The sequence below is a fragment of the Mytilus edulis genome, chromosome 10 (genome assembly GCF_963676685.1).
Source record: "Mytilus edulis chromosome 10, xbMytEdul2.2, whole genome shotgun sequence".
NCBI lineage: Eukaryota > Metazoa > Mollusca > Bivalvia > Mytilida > Mytilidae > Mytilus > Mytilus edulis.
This window is the reverse complement of record NC_092353.1, coordinates 82,147,295-82,164,287: the sequence shown is the minus strand read 5'-3', so window position 1 is coordinate 82,164,287 and position 16,993 is coordinate 82,147,295. Positions and strand designations below refer to the sequence as shown.

General features: G+C 34.1%; 2 protein-coding genes across 2 annotated transcripts; both read left to right on the top strand.

Moving 5' to 3' along the window:
* The first annotated feature begins 14,679 nt into the window (after positions 1-14,679).
* LOC139493044 (uncharacterized) lies at positions 14,680-15,246 on the top strand. The gene has a single exon (XM_071281185.1). The coding sequence runs from the start codon at positions 14,680-14,682 to the stop codon at positions 15,244-15,246; it is 567 nt and encodes a 188-aa protein (XP_071137286.1).
* A 468-nt stretch (positions 15,247-15,714) lies between these two features.
* Positions 15,715-16,086, top strand: LOC139493043 (uncharacterized). Its single transcript, XM_071281184.1, has one exon. The coding sequence runs from the start codon at positions 15,715-15,717 to the stop codon at positions 16,084-16,086; it is 372 nt and encodes a 123-aa protein (XP_071137285.1).
* The last annotated feature ends 907 nt before the right edge of the window (positions 16,087-16,993 follow it).

Sequence of the window (16,993 nt, the reverse complement as noted above, 5' to 3'; positions counted from 1 at the left end):
TCTTGTGCATATATATTGTTAATAACCCTACACAAGAACAAAAAAGTTTTCGGGCAAATTACAAAACAGTCAAATGAAAAATGTAACAAATTACTAATCGGAGACGTTTAGGTGTACGACCAACAATTCAGTCATTCCAATTTAGAACGCATGTAATAAAAGTAACCCTACTCTGACACAAAATAGTGCTTTTTACATGTATGTCATTGTTTACTTAAACTAACCAACAAATTTGCAAAAATGACACTTTTGGTGAAAGTGAAATATATTTAGATCATTTTGAGCCAAAATTTACTTGTCTATGAGTTTGCACTAAAAATTGAGGGTTAATGCGCTCCTTGTATACTAATTTAAGATTTCCAGAAAACCAGGGGTCATTTTTTGTACTACTTGTCTTCCGTAAGGCAGTTATATCTTATACGACTTTAAACATGGGTTGAACACTGGCATGTAGAAAGGTGATACATGTACAATTCAGGACATACCTGGTTTCTATTAAGTTAAACTTACAGTACATTTTTAAGGAGGCTGTGACAATTGCCAAATTTGATTGAATAGAAAGGGATTTTGAATTGGTGGTCTGACACCTTTATCAACGAATTGACAAGGTTACTCTTCTTTAGGAAGGTTTTGTCTCAATAATAATAAAAAGTTTGTCATCCTTGGTACAGGTAACTCTTGTAACATAAAATGATACAGGTCAACATTTAGATGAGCTCAAGTTATCTGACCTTTTCAATTACTGTGAAAACACTTTTCTCGTAGGGTACCAATTTTTGAAGTTTTTATGGATAGCTGTTTCCACGAATGTAAGTGTCAAAGGAAATATAACAACTGGTGTCCAATTCTAGACATGTAAAGATCCCCTTGTAGTTTTGACTACATGGAAACTGTCATATATAACAACACGCTATGAAATAAATAGACATTTCTCTTGTACAATAATAGACTGGATTTTACGCTTTTAATCAGATAAAAATAAAAAATGTACGACTTTTAACCTTTTAATTATTACGAGAAATAAGTTTGATCGATGAGTCAGATTTCCAGTGATGATATGCGATAATGAAGTGTTCATTTTTTTTTCTCATAATTTTCATACGAAAAAAAATTAAATGATTTCATTTTGGGCTTGCTTTTTCATTTAAGAAATAATTCATGGAAGCCATAGATTCGTTGAAAATTTGCACATGGCCTGGGCCGTGATATTCGAATTTTATCCAGAGCGTTAGCGAGGGATAAAATTAACGAATATCACGGCCCAGTTTATGTGTAAATTTACTACAAATCTATGGCTTCTATGAATTATTTCGATTCTAATAGGACAAATGCGGTCATTAAAAAACTGAAGCGAGGGTGGGTATCCGGTGTGTGGGGCTGTTCTTTTTTTTACTCCCTGTTTGATAAAGCTTAACCATTGTAATAAATCAATAGCTTGCAAGAATCGTTTCGTGAATTACCGCTACACAAAATGTGATTAAATTCGTTTAATTCTCAAACCCAATATTTTCAATTTTTTTTTACATGTTTTTCTCGTAAGCTATCGTCAAAACCAAAGTTTACATTTCGTTACTAAGGAGCCACCATGTTGACTTGCTAAAATTAGTAAATATGCGAATAATGCAATAGAATAGAAAATAAAACAAGACCTACCTCAAAAATTCATTTTAATATAATATTTTACGAATTTCGATGGTTCGCATTACTGAAAAACCTTCAGTTTTAACGTTTTCATTTGTATGACGTCATGTTTTGAAATGACTTAAACGCGCCAAAAGCATTAATAGCCTGCGGCGGAATTTTATTTTATTTTGATTTTGTAGATTTCTCCGAGGTCTTGTGCATACATTCTTTTTTGTCATGCATCCGAATAAGAATTGTTTTTTAATGGCAATCTTAAAACAATAAAATCGGCATATCGTCAACTTCGTACTTTATTTGGCCTTTTTAACTTTTTTGGATTCGAGCGTCACTGATGAGTCTTTTGTAGACGAAACGCGCGTCCGGCGTATATACAAAAATTAGTCCTGGTATCTATGATGAGTTTATTTACAACCACTGGGTCGATGCCACTGCTGGTGGAGATTTATTTCCCTGAGGGTATCATCAGCCCAGTAGTCAGCACTTTTGTGCTGACATGAAGTGTCATTGATATGATTATATTTATAAATTAACTGTTTACAAAATATGGAATTTTTGAAATACTAAGGCTTTTCTACCTCAGTATAGATTACCTTAGCTGTATTTGGCAAAACTTGTAGGAATTGTGGTCCTCAATGCTCTTCAACTTTGTACTTTATTTGGCCTTTTTTACTTTTTTGGATTCGAGCGTCAATGAGGAGTCTTTTGTAGACGAAACGCGCATCTGGCGTATATACAAAATTTAGTCCTGGTTTCTACGATGAGTGTATTTGCAAATAGGTTCCGATACATGTGGATTTACGTGTGAGGTATATTGTAACATCCATTATTATGTATATCTCTGAGTCTGCGCTTAGTATAGATATATCGAAAATTTTATCACGATGTTGATTACATAGCGAAAGAAGCACGTCATATTAAAATTTAGAATAATTAATTCTACAATTCAAATTACATCTGTAGCATTTCATATATATAACCGTTTTCGTTAAGTGACATGTTTAGAACCCAATTGAAACCTTTGGTGACCGTTAATCTGTTGATCATTCGATCTCGATTTCATATATTAGTGTCATTAACTTCTTATTACACGTTTGCAACAACTAAAATGCATTTTCCTTCAATCGAGATAATTTGAACTAGCTTATTTCAAAAAGCAAATATTTATCAAAAACATAATGAATTTTGTAGGTAATTAAAGACGAACAAGTGAGTAAAAATAAACACCTTTTTTTACATTGTCTCACAAATCATCATTAATCAACATATGATTAATATCACGAATATGCGTTTCTGGAATCTTCAAGTACGTCACTCATTTATTTTTGTCACAAAACTAAAATCAACGATTTTAAGAACCCACAAAAATGTAACTTTTGCTCAAACCACGAAAATTGATAACCACGAATAAAAGAACAGTGTATTAATTTAAACGACACATTTTTTTTTCAAATAACAAAAAAAAAAAAACAACGTTGTATGATTGCCAAGGAAACAACTTTCCAATAGAGGTAAAACAATATAGAAGTTAATTGGTATTGACCACCATGCAGTCTTCAACAATGACCGAAAACCTTACCCGTAGTAATCTAGTAAAGGCCCGAAATAATGAACGTAAAACAATGCAAACGGAAAATCTAACGACCCGATTGGTGTACAAAACAATAACAAAAAAAAATATATAATAAAAAACAAATAACGACAGCAACTGAATTACAGGCTCCTGATCGTGACCTGTGAATAAGGAGTGTTGAACTTTTAGACGTGTTTGATTGCGAGTAAGCTGGGGGAGGAAACCATTACAACAGCAAAATCAGTTCATTAAATAATAAATCATGAATCTAACACTAAAACACCAATCAGTACACTTCCACCATCCAATGGATATATGTAAAGACGTCTTTAACACTCAAGGCAAACAATGGCATTGTGCAATGGTACTTTGAAAGTCGTGCAAAATAATCATAAATGATATTTGATCAGCTTTGCGGAAATTGCAGAGAGTTTTCAAAATGATTACATGGTAACTATATATATTATTTACAGAAACTTTATTTTACTTATAAAAAATTAAATTAAAGGAGAGGTGCATGCGATGCAATAGAAAAGCAGCAACATATTGGGATTTTTTATTTGATTGTCCTGTAGGTACCTACAAAATAACATAACGTATTTCTGCATTGCATGTATCATAATCCTCAATGTAAAAAAAACAACAACAAAAAACAAAAAAACTTGACAATAATGGTTCAACGGAAGTGCAGTATATCTGTTTAAACACTGGTTATTACCATTGTGTACCATATTAGAGCTACAACGGAACAGGTATAATGTTGCGTTCTATCAAAATCAGAATAGTATCGTAATGTAGAGATATTTCCTTTTAAATATTATATATCAAATTATATCTTGTTAATGACCATAACATAGGACATAATAATTGAAAGTCAGGTTTCCGATTGCTTTATCAAATGATAGGGTAATATAAAGTTCAGGTTTTAAAAATAAGGAGTTTTGGTATCATTGCAAATGAAATAACTATCCACCAAAGTTCAAATGAAGTGGATGTAAGCAATTATAGACAACCATACGGCATTCAACAATAAGTTAATTTTGGGACAAAAAACAAGAAAGTCTATTTAATGTAGTCCAGAGTGAAAATATTTAACAGTTCCGATAATGTTGATTTATGATCAAAGATGTACTTATTTATAGCACAGGATTGCTAATGCTATCACTTTTGTGCAAGGTTTACTCTCAATATCAATAAAAATTCTGTCATCTCTTCTAAATTAAACGTCTTATTCTAAAATGATACAAGGTAATGTCACCATTTAGAACGTTTCATATCATCTTAAGCTATCTTATTAATTCAAGATATTTAATCTCAACTTCCTTATCTTTTATTTCTTGAAAATGGTACGCCTTAGATGCAATACCAAATTCATTGTCACCAATTTGAAAACATTTGTAGAAAATTTTTAAATGTTTTCAAAAAGATGAATTAGATTTTACCAAAAGCAAACTAGGAAAACATGAAATTATACTTTGTGACATCAGGTTACTTACAGTGTTGTCAGAGCTGTCAAATTATATTTTGCGGAATCAGGTTATTTACAGTGTTGTCAGAGCTGTCAAATTATACTTTGTGGAATCAGGTTACTTACAGTGTTGTCAGAGCTGTCAAATTATACTTTAGGGCATTAGGTTACTTACAGTCTTGTCAGAGCTGTCAAATCCTTAAAAAGATTGATGTCCAGCGATGTTATTCTGTTGTTTTGGAGGTACCTGCAAAATAATATTTTTGAAACGAATTTCAGCATAAATTCTGTCATATTCATAAATGTAAACATATTTACCTAGGAAAAAGAATAGCAATGGAAGTGTAATACATCTGTTTAAACACTTGATAAAATATTGCATACATACTGACAGATGTTTGTACAGACAAAAATTATGTCTTTTGGCAGCTTTACTCCTTACCAAAATGACGAATTTAAATACACAAACAATGTGAAAATACAATATTGTGCATGTACTGCATGATGCAGGGTAACCTCTTCGTTGGCCATAGTAAAGCTATCTTATATATTCAATTACATCAATGTAAAAGATCTTTTCATTTCTTGAAACTGGTATATTTTAAACGTTATAGCAAATTAATTATAAACGATATTTAAACATCTTCAGGGAAACTGCAAACAAATGATAAAAACGCTGGCTATAAATATTGCTGACACAAAAACTTATTTTACTTTGAAAAAAAATGAAAAAAAAAAAGGATAGGGATGATATAATAAGACTGTAAACCAGCAACATATAGGGACCATTGTAAATTGAATGGTCTAAAGGTACTTACAAAATAATAAATCGTTATGATTCAATACAGTTTGCAAATAAAATGTTTTCAAAACGATTCATTAAATCATTGCAAGAGCAAACCAGCAACTAACGAATGCAAATTGTGTTTAGTGGAAATAAGTTACTTACAGTTTTGTAAGAGCCGTCAAACCTTTAAAGAGGTCTATGTCCAGCGTTGTAATTCGATTATTAAGGAGTTACCACAAACAGAATTTTATTGTTTACATATTAGTTTATACATGTTTTATAAAGTTAAATACACTTGATTACCTTTAAATATGGCAAAACACAAGAGTGGCCGAATTCAGACGACCTTAAGCAGTCTTCTCAATTCATTAACATCAATTATAGACAACCATACGGCATTCAACAATAAGTTAATTTTGGGACAAAAAACAAGAAAGTCTATTTAATGTAGTCCAGAGTGAAAATATTTAACAGTTCCGATAATGTTGATTTATGATCAAAGATGTACTTATTTATAGCACAGGATTGCTAATGCTATCACTTTTGTGCAAGGTTTACTCTCAATATCAATAAAAATTCTGTCATCTCTTCTAAATTAAACGTTTTATTCTAAAATGATACAAGGTAATGTCACCATTTAGAACGTTTCATATCATCTTAAGCTATCTTATTAATTCAAGATATTTAATCTCAACTTCCTTATCTTTTATTTCTTGAAAATGGTACGCCTTAGATGCAATACCAAATTCATTGTCACCAATTTGAAAACATTTGTAGAAAATTTTTAAATGTTTTCAAAAAGATGAATTAGATTTTACCAAAAGCAAACTAGGAAAACATGAAATTATACTTTGTGACATCAGGTTACTTACAGTGTTGTCAGAGCTGTCAAATTATATTTTGCGGAATCAGGTTACTTACAGTGTTGTCAGAGCTGTCAAATTATACTTTGTGGAATCAGGTTAATTACAGTGTTGTCAGAGCTGTCAAATTATACTTTTTGGAATCAGGTTACTTACAGTTCTGTCAGAGCTGTCAAATTTTGAAAGAGATTGATGTCCAGCGATGTTATTCTGTTGTTTTGGAGGTACCTGCAAAATAATATTTTTGAAACGAATTTCAGCATAAATTCTGTCATATTCATAAATGTAAACATATTTACCTAGGAAAAAGAATAGCAATGGAAGTGTAATACATCTGTTTAAACACTTGATAAAATATTGCATACATACTGACAGATGTTTGTACAGACAAAAATTATGTCTTTTGGCAGCTTTACTCCTTACCAAAATGACGAGTTTAAATACACAAACAATGTGAAAATACAATATTGTGCATGTACTGCATGATGCAGAGTAACCTCTTCGTTGACCATAGTTATATGAACTTAAGCTATCTTATCTATTCAATTACATCAATGTAAATGATCTTTTCATTTCTTGAAACTGGTATATTTTAAACGTTATAGCAAATAAATCATAAACGATATTCAAACATCTTCAGGGAAACTGCAAACAAATGATAAAAACGTTGGCTATAAATATTGCTGACACAAAAATTATTTTACTTTGAAAAAAAATGAGAAAAAAAAGGATAAGGATGATACAATACGACTGTAAACCATCAGCACATGGGGACCATTCTAAATTGATTGGTCTCTAGGTACTTACAAAATAATCAATTGTTATGATTCATTACATTTTGCAAATAAAATGTTTTCAAAACGATTTATTAAATCATTGCAAGAGCAAACCAGCAACTTACGAATGCAAATTATGTTTAGTGGAAATAAGTTACTTACAGTTTTGTAAGAGCCGTCAAACCTTTAAAGAGATCTATGTCCAGCGTTGTAATTCGATTATTATGTAGATACCACAAGCAGAATTTTATTGAATACATATTAGTTTATACATGTTTTATAAAATTAAATCCACTTGATTACCTTAAAATAGGGCAAAATACAAGTGTGGCCGAATTCAGACGAGTCTTCTCAATTCATTGACCTCAATATAAATAGTAAAATAACAAAAAAAAATCTGAACTTAAGGAAAATTCAAAACGGAAAATCCCTTATCAAACGGCAAAATCAAAAGTGCAAACACATTAAACGTCGATATAAACGTCCTTATATTTGATATCTAGAAAATTGTACATTTTACATGTAATACCAAAATAAATTGACACACATTTATAAATCTAAGTTGGAAAATTTCAAAATGGTTTTAAGAAGAAAAACTAAATCATTACGAAAGCAAACCAGCAACACATCAAGGACACTTATTTCTACAGAATCATGTACTTTGTTGAAGAAATGAATGTAATCCTTGCGAGAGCAAACAAGCAACACAGGAAGACAATATTGTTTTTCAGAATCAAGTCACTTATAATGCCGTCAAACCTCGAAAGAGATTTACTACTAGTGATGTGATTCGATTATTTTCATATCTTTTCCAGTGAAGTAAAATTGAGAATGGAAATGGGGAATGTGTCAAAGAGACAAAAACCCGACCAAATAAAAAACAACAGCAGAGGGTCACCAACAGGTCTAGTTCTAGTATCTAGTTCTGAGCAGATACAGGATAGCATCACCATTGAGAACATTGCATACCATATTAAGTTATCTTATTAATTCAATTTCATAAGCATAACGTCCTTGTCATAGATTTCTAGAATATAACATATATTAATGTTATACAAAAAGCAATTAACAGACATTTATAAATCTGGATAGGACAATTGGAAAATGTATTCGAAAAGGTATACTTAATCGATGTGAGAGCAAACTATCAACACAGGAAAGGAAACTATTTTCTTTTAGAACAAATTATTTGTTATGTTGTCAGAGCTGCTAAACTACGGCAGAGATTTACTTTTAGTGATTTAATTCGATTGTAGTCCAGGTACCGGCAAAAAACAATTTTGAAACGAATATCTGAAAAAATATGTCATATTCATCAATGCAAAATATTTACTTAGGAAGACCAATGGAAGTGTAATATATCTGTTTGATAACTGATTGTAATAATGCACACATACTGACAGTTGTGTATAATTCAGTAAATAGCATGATTCATGTTTGACTGAAGAGAGGCGAAAGATACCGAAGGTACATTTAAACTCATAAGTCTAAAATAAACTAACAACGCCATGGCAGAAAAAAGAATTGACTTACAGACAAACAACAGTACATAAACACAACATTGAAAACTAAAGACTGAACAACACGAACTACACCAAAAACTGGTGGTGATCTCATGTGCAATGGAAGAGTAAGCAGATCCTGATTCACATGTGGCACATCCTTCGTGTTGCTAATGTTAGTGCAAACAGTGATATGTCTAAATCGGTGGTCACATTCGGTGGAAAGGGGACAGGATTGAAGTTACGACAATTGAAACACATTCGTTGTCATCTGTAAGACAAATATGGCATATCGGTCAACAAACTCGTGATGGCGTCCGTATCAAATTATCTGTATTAATATCGAATGCACCAGCTGTGGTATACAATCTAAAACATCTGGTCTTTAGACAGTTTTGCTGCATAACCATATGTTATAGATTTTGATTAGAACAACACTAAGTAAAGCACAATCTTGTGCATTTTCTGAAATATTCAAGGTTACCTATTCATTGACAATATCAGAAAACTGGTCTTCTATAAACGTTATAGCTCATCAATTTAAACTATATTTGAAATTCTTTGCGAAAATTGCAAACAATTATGAGAAAACAATGACTTTAAGCATTGCTCCCACAACAACCATCTTTTTTTAGAAAGATGAATAAAATGAGACAGGGATATGAAACAGTAAACCCGGAACATATGGGGACTTGGTAGGTCTGAAGGTCCATACAACATAATATAACATATTTCTGCATTACAATTGGCATATTCATCAATGCAACCAGGTTAATGTTGTCAATAATGGACAAACGGAAGTGAAGCATATCAGTTTGAATACTGATTGATCAGTACATACATACGAATAAATGTTTATAATATCAAAACATATATTGTATTCATCTATGACTAACATTAATATCATGAGACGAACACATCTTCAATGTTTAGTCTAAATTCTATAAAAAGAAAGGTTGTTCTTATACAATGATTAATTTGAATACACAAAACATATATATCTCAATGAACATATTTTAGAACAGACTTAGAGAAATTTAGAACCGTTTCTTTTGTAATTTGATTGTTGTACAGGTACCTTCAAAAATAACATTTACGCATACATTATATAATTGCAAACATATTGACTTAAAAAAAATAAAAAAACAATGGTTTATATATAAAAAAAATATATGTTTAAGGTCTGCTATAAAAGTTTCAAAATTCTGGCATTCAAAGAGTTTTCCTGCATTACCAATGCTTAAAATTTCTTTGTAAACATGCTAAAAACAGCTGCTTCAATATGAGCATTGGTAAATTTTAATTAAGATCTTCTTAACACGACAAAGAAACCCTTATTTTTTTATCGCACGGATATTTGATTAAACTTCATGAAGTAATTATCAGCTATTTCAAAATTCTGTTATTTTTGTTGCATTATCAATGATTACTATGCATACAACCACAAATTTGTTTGTGTACAAGCTAACAATAGCTACGTCGATATATTTTTTTTTTGTATTTTAATTCGGATCTTATGAACACGATAGTGAAACCCTAATCTTATATCATGCAGACATTTGATTTAACTACATGAAGTAATTATTGTTTAAAATTAGTTCATTTCTCTCATTCAGTAATTAACGACAACTTCTGCAAATGTGGATACTATTTTAGAGCTTGAATGAAAACAATATTATTTCAGTTTTATAATGTCTGTTTAACTCGATCAGAATTGTAATTGTATCGGTATGCATAAATAAGATTATTTGAAAATTACACCAATATAAGTCAAGCAAAAATACAAAATAAAGCACGTATTTACACAATAGTATATAAGCATACAAAAAAAAAAATCAAATATAGAGTTGATAATAATAATAGTGTAACGTTCGATAGACTTTTATCTCATTTTTGGAAGCATGAAGATTGCTTTATAAAGTCACCAGCTGTTGTCAAAGGTTCAGATTGAGGATTTGAAATTGTTTTTAGCCTGAAAAGTGGTTGAGAATTTGTATTAGCAGATTTTATATTATCATTTTTTTTTAAACAACAGATTTGTTAAAATTGAGTAAAGTCTGCAAACTAGACAAATTTATTGGTAGTTTTTTACGCATTTTAACCTAGCAGTAATTGAAACAGTGATTAAACTCTTTTTTTTACACTTTTTTTATTTTTTTTAATTATCCTAAAAGACAAAATATACGAAAGTTTCGCGGAAAAAGTATAATGTTTTTCGTTGTTCTGAACATAGTTTTATTAACTACAGGTACATAACCCCAAGAATGAGTATAGGTAATCCCTTTCAAAACATATGTACAGTGTGTGATCATTGTAATGTTGTTATAAAAACTTAACTGGCCACGGTGAGTAGAAAATTGAACTCTAACAAAATTTTAAATCCCACCACTACATGTATTTATCGTTCAAAGCTATACAGTTGTAATCTTGTGGTTGTCGTTGTTTAATTAAAATATGTTGTATTGTTCAAAAAAACAAATGAATGAGACACAAGTGTTAAACTTAGTCAAGTTTCCCCAACGGCTGTCGTTTGTTGTCAATATTTCAATGTTTAACATGTTGCTGTATTGGGCTTTTTAAAGCTTGCAATGAGTTTTTTTAAATTATGATAATAGTACGGAAGTCTTTCTTTTTATCTTTAATTGTTAATTATAGATAATGTGTCATTGGTAATCATACATGCTTCACATCGCCCTGTCTATGTTATAAATTTAACGGACATATTTCCGGCAACTTGACAATTCTTATATATTTAAAAACAAAGGTCACAATAGCGGTAAGCAAACTCAAAATATAATAAGCAGCTGTTTTTATGAAATCATAGGATGCCATCCTGTTTAATCGATGGTGACGACCAACATGATTATACTGCAAACTCAACACTGTTTCATGTTGGTAAATGGAGTTGCGGTTTTTCTGTTTGCCCTTTATATTGTTTTACTGTATTTATCAGCTGAAAAAATGCCAGATTTTTACAAATAACTCAAAAGAAGCATAGTGCAACTATTCATGTCGCACAACATATGTAACAAGATGTACAGAAAATCTTGGATAATGATCTTAACTTTATAAGTAGTCATTTTCAGTATGGAAATATATACAAAACTGTCAGTAAATCAGTAACAGTGACATTATAAGTAATTACTGGTTCATCAATTAATTATTGTTCAAGGTCGTAATGTTTATACTTGGATTGACAACTGTGTGGCAACCTGTGAATCCCTTGAAAAAGAAATCACTTCATCCACACCAGTTGTATTTATAGAAGAAATTTTCAATAGTTCCATTGAATTTTCCCAAGAAAACTCACAAATGTCCGAAGAGAATAACGATCAAGCTCAGAACCTTGAACTCTCATTAGACTCTATAACTGAACTTTCCAAATCAAATGATAATTTCAAATACGATGGGAAAAGTAGGGAGGACTTAATTAAGATTATTGATGATCTTGAATCGAAATTGGTGAACAAATGCAATGATGTGTCCATACAAACTGAAAGTTTAGCTATATCTATTGAGTGTCAAACATCCAAATTTGTCAACACATGTGATGCGTCAAAACAAACAGCACCAATTCCAGCTCATTAGCTCTCAAAATTGAAATTTCATAAGGAACCATGCCAAACTACCACCAAAAATAAACCCCAGCCTAAAAACCAAATTCAACACCTAAAATCTACCAAAACCCGAAATTTTGAACAACCTAATGCAGTGATAAAAACTTGCTTATCGGTTCATCCATTCTAAAAGAAATTTTAACTATTGGCCTATCTAAGACAGATATAAGAACATTCAGAGTTTCCAACATTGATAGGATCGCTAGTGAAATTAGGAGCAGAGAGGAAGAAACTGATTACAGAAGTGTGTAGAGAAGCAGAAGTGGCATCACAGTGGATTTGGAGGAAAAGAGACGAAGTGTGGAAAAGTGCAAAGTGATAGAACAATGAACAGTTATTGTGTAGATAATGGACAGATATAGATATACAGAACAGCATTCAGTTACAGAAGAACAGCAATGACATCAGCTGAGCCGTGTAGGCCATCCAGTTCCAGGTTTAGATTGATCACCTGAGCCGGCGCACCTCTGGAGGTTGTTGTGGAATAGCGCCGAAACAACCAAGGAAGGAGGACTCCACCTGATGATGGAATTGGATCAGCATTCCTTTCATGTTTACAAGGTAATTAACTTCTGGAAACCCAGTGACCACCAGGAAAGTCTGGTTGACGACTGTGAAGAGAACAGTGGCAACCTGGAGAGACAGGAGGCAGCCAGGAGAGACTGGTAACCGGGACACTAGGCTTGGCAAGTCAGAGTGCATCTCCTGTGAAGGGGAACCCATTTTACACGCTATGGAACGATACATACTAAGACACCCTCGGGGCTGTGCGAGAGCGAGGGAGGATGAACAGCCCATAGGACAGGATCAGGAAACGACTATGGAACCGACAAGGACAACGAACCAGAACAACGGATGTAAATGTTTTTGTGGTAAAGTCTGTAAGAATTCTAGAGGTTTGAAGATCCATCAAAGCAGAATGAAATGTGTGCAACCCCATTCTGGCAATCAACGCACAGAGAGATCTGGTCAGACGGAGGAGGAGACCATCCAGGAAGCAAACCACAGGGATGGTAGCCTCCCTGTGACCCAGGGTGAGGATGAGTACGAGGAACAGCCTACAGAGGTAGAACAACTTGACGAGGCAGAAGAGATAGAGAGGATAGAACCAACAGTCCACAGAGAAGACGGGATAGAAACAACAGTCCGTAGAGAAGACAGGATAGAACCAACAACCCGTAGAAAAGAGAATGAGCCACGCAAAGAGAAGATCAAATGGCCAACGAATGCAGACAAAGCAGCTTGGAAAGCTCTTGACGAAGATTTGGAAAACATCTTAGAGGCAACATTAGCAGGCAGTGTAGACAGAAAGATAACAGCAATGACGTCCATTATTTACAGCGTAGGAAAGGACAGATTTGGAGTGGTACCACAAGGGAAACAACCAACAAAACAAGGCCATAGTAACCGGAGACAGAAGAAGATCAAGGAATTGAGAGGAGACTTGAGAAGGTTAAAGAAGAGGTACAAAGTCGCCAATAATGAAAGGTTACCATTACAGCAGTTAAGAAAGGAAACTAGGGAGAAACTTAAGACACTTACAAGAGCAGAAACTCATAGAAGAGATAGAAAGAAAAAGGCAAAGGAGAGAGCAACATTTACAGCAAACCCATTTCAGTATATGAAGCGATTATTTGGAGTGAGAGGATCTGGTAAACTGGAAAACTCGAGGGAAGAAGTGGAAGAACATCTCAGTAAGACCCACAGTGATGAGAGACGAGGAGAAGACCTGGAAGAATGTGAGAAATTGTTAACACCAGAGGAGCCAAAAGAACAGTTTGATGAGTCAGGCCTGAAGTTCCAAGAAGTGCAGGACGTAGTGAGAAAGGCAAGAGCAGGGTCAGCTCCAGGACCAAATGGCATTTCATATAGGGTATATAAGAACTGTCCCAGACTGATCAGAAGGTTGTGGAAGCTATTAAAAGTAATTTGGAGAATGAGAAAGATGACAGAGTCATGGTACAAAGCAGAAGGATGTTTTATACCAAAAGAAGAGAACTCCAGGAAAGTTGAACAGTTTAGAACCATCTCCCTATTGAACATTGAGGGGAAGATTGTCCTGGCAGTTTTAGCAAGGAGAACGACAAGGTACCTGCTTGGCAACGAATATATAGACTTCGGAGTCCAGAAAGGAGGTATGCCTGAAGTATCTGGTTGCATCGAACATACCAGCGTTATTACACAGATTTTAAGAGAAGCAAAGGAGAAGAAAAGTGACTTAGCAGTGTTTTGGCTAGATCTGGCTAATGCTTATGGGTCCATACCTCACAAACTAGTAGACCTGACATTGGAGAGGTATCATGTTCCACCAACTATAAGAACTATGCTGCGAGAGTATTTTGAGAAGATTGAAATGAGGTTCACAGCTTGAGACTTCACCACAGCTTGGCAGAGACTTGAAGTTGGAATACTAACGGGGTGTACAGTATCAGTAGTCCTGTTTGCAGCAGCAATGAACTTAATTGTAAAATCAGTAGAAAAACCAAGTAGAGGACCATTATTGTCATCAGGGGTCAGGCAACCACCAGTAAGAGCTTTTATGGATGATATGACAGTGACAGCAAAAACAGTCATAGAGGGAAGATGGACTTTAGAAGAATTGGAAAGGATAATTAAGTGGGCCAGAATGAAGTTCAAACCAAGTAAATCTAGAAGTTTGATAGTGAGGAAAGACAAAGTGCAAGATGAGCCATTTGAGTTAGCAGGTGAAAAGATAAAAACAGTTGGAGAGAAACCAGTGAAATGCCTAGGTAAAAAGAATGATGCAACACTAGCAGATATGGTAAACATGGGTGAAGTTCAAGTGCAATTGGTAGAATGGCTGACGAAGATAGACAAAAGTGGGCTCCCAGGAAGATATAAGGCTTGGATATATCAACATGGGGTCTTACCAAGAATACTGTGGCCATTACTAGTTTACGAGTTCCCATTGTCCAAAGTGGAGGCCTTAGAGAGAAAGATCAGTGCATGCCTAAGAAGATGGTTGGGTGAGCCAAGAAGTTTCAGCAGCATTGGATAGTACAACACAGGAACAACGCTACAATTACCAATGAAGGCATTGACAGAAGAGTATAAAGTTACAAAGACAAAACAGGTTATGACGTTGAGAGACAGCAAAGATGCTAAAGTGAGAGGAACCAAAGTAAAGATCAGGACAGGAAGAAAATGGAAAGCAGAGGAAGCAGTTAAGGAAGCTGAGACCAGACTAAAGCACAGTGTCATCGTTGGTGTAACAGCAGTTGGTAGACAGGGATTTGGTATGGCAACAAAACCAAGGTGGGATACAGCAAATGAGAAGGAACGGGGGAACTAGTGCAACAGGAAATACGACAGATGGAAGAAAAGAGTAGGAATGTTAAGGCAGTAGGAATGAAACCGCAGGGTAGTTGATTGAATTGGCAAGGAGCTGGATGCAGGACTTTGACCTGGAGCGAGATTTGGAGTATGGAGGGATACAGATTGCGTTTTCTCCTAAGATCAGTGTATGATGTTTTACCAAGCCCATCAAACATCGCTAAGACCAGATATAGTCATTTGGTCACAGGGAACTAGACAGGCGGTATTGCTGGAACTAACAGTCCCATGGGAAGACATAATAGAGGAAGCTTATGAAAGAAAGATGGCAAAATACCAGCAGCTAGTAGAGGATTGCAAACAGCGGGGATGGAGGACGTGGTGTATGGCAATAGAAGTCGGATGCAGGGGCTTTGCAGGACAGTCAATGTGGCGGGCACTTAGGACCCTGGGAGTGGTAGGAGCAGAGAGGAAGAAACTGATTACAGAAGTGTATAGAGAAGCAGAAGTGGCATCACAGTGGATTTGGAGGAAAAGAGACGAAGTGTGGAAAAGTGCAAAGTGATAGAACAATGAACAGTTATTGTGTAGAAAATGGACAGATATAGATATACAGAACAGCATTCAGTTACAGAAGAACCGCAATGACATCAGCTGAGACATCGGAGCCGTGTAGGCCATCCAGTTCCAGGTTCAGATTGATTACCTGAGCCGGCGCACCTCTGGAGGTTGTTGTGGAATATCACCGAAACAGCCAAGGAAGGAGGACTCCACCTGATGATGGAATTGGATCAGCATTCCTTTGATGTTTACAAGGTAATAATATAAGAATGTCATTCTTCAAGTTGGTGGAAATGATATAAGTGCTTGAAAATCCCCAAAAAAATCAGAACAGGACTATGCAAGTCTGATCTGGGCAGCTCATTCATGTAGCAATAATGATTGTAACATCATAGTCTCAGGACCCTCCCCCCCTCAAGAAATGATGTAAATGTGTACAGGGCAAACGTAGTCCTAGAAAAACCGTGTCAACATTTTGGATTGGTTTTTATACGACAGTATCAGATGCATATAACAGCTTCAGCCATAATAAAGGTTTCTTTACTCATGATGGCATTCATTTTAACTCCAGAGGAACATCCAGATACATTAAAACAATAAATAAATAGTTAGAATACTAAATTATCATTCTGATGTCTGCGCTAACTGTGGGAAACTTAACCATAAAACATCCTCGTGTTGATTTGGAAAGAAAATCAAATATCATAAAGGTAATATGTATGGGCACAAACTAAAATTTTGTACAGCATGAAAAAATGGCAAAGAAGAGAATACCAATTTAACCACTGATTTAAAAAGATTTAACGCACTTTCAACATTATGCTCTGAATGCAATTTATTATCTTGTATATGTAAGTCCACGTTTTCTATTTCACAAGAGTATGGAATGTCTAAACGAAACAAAAAAGGGG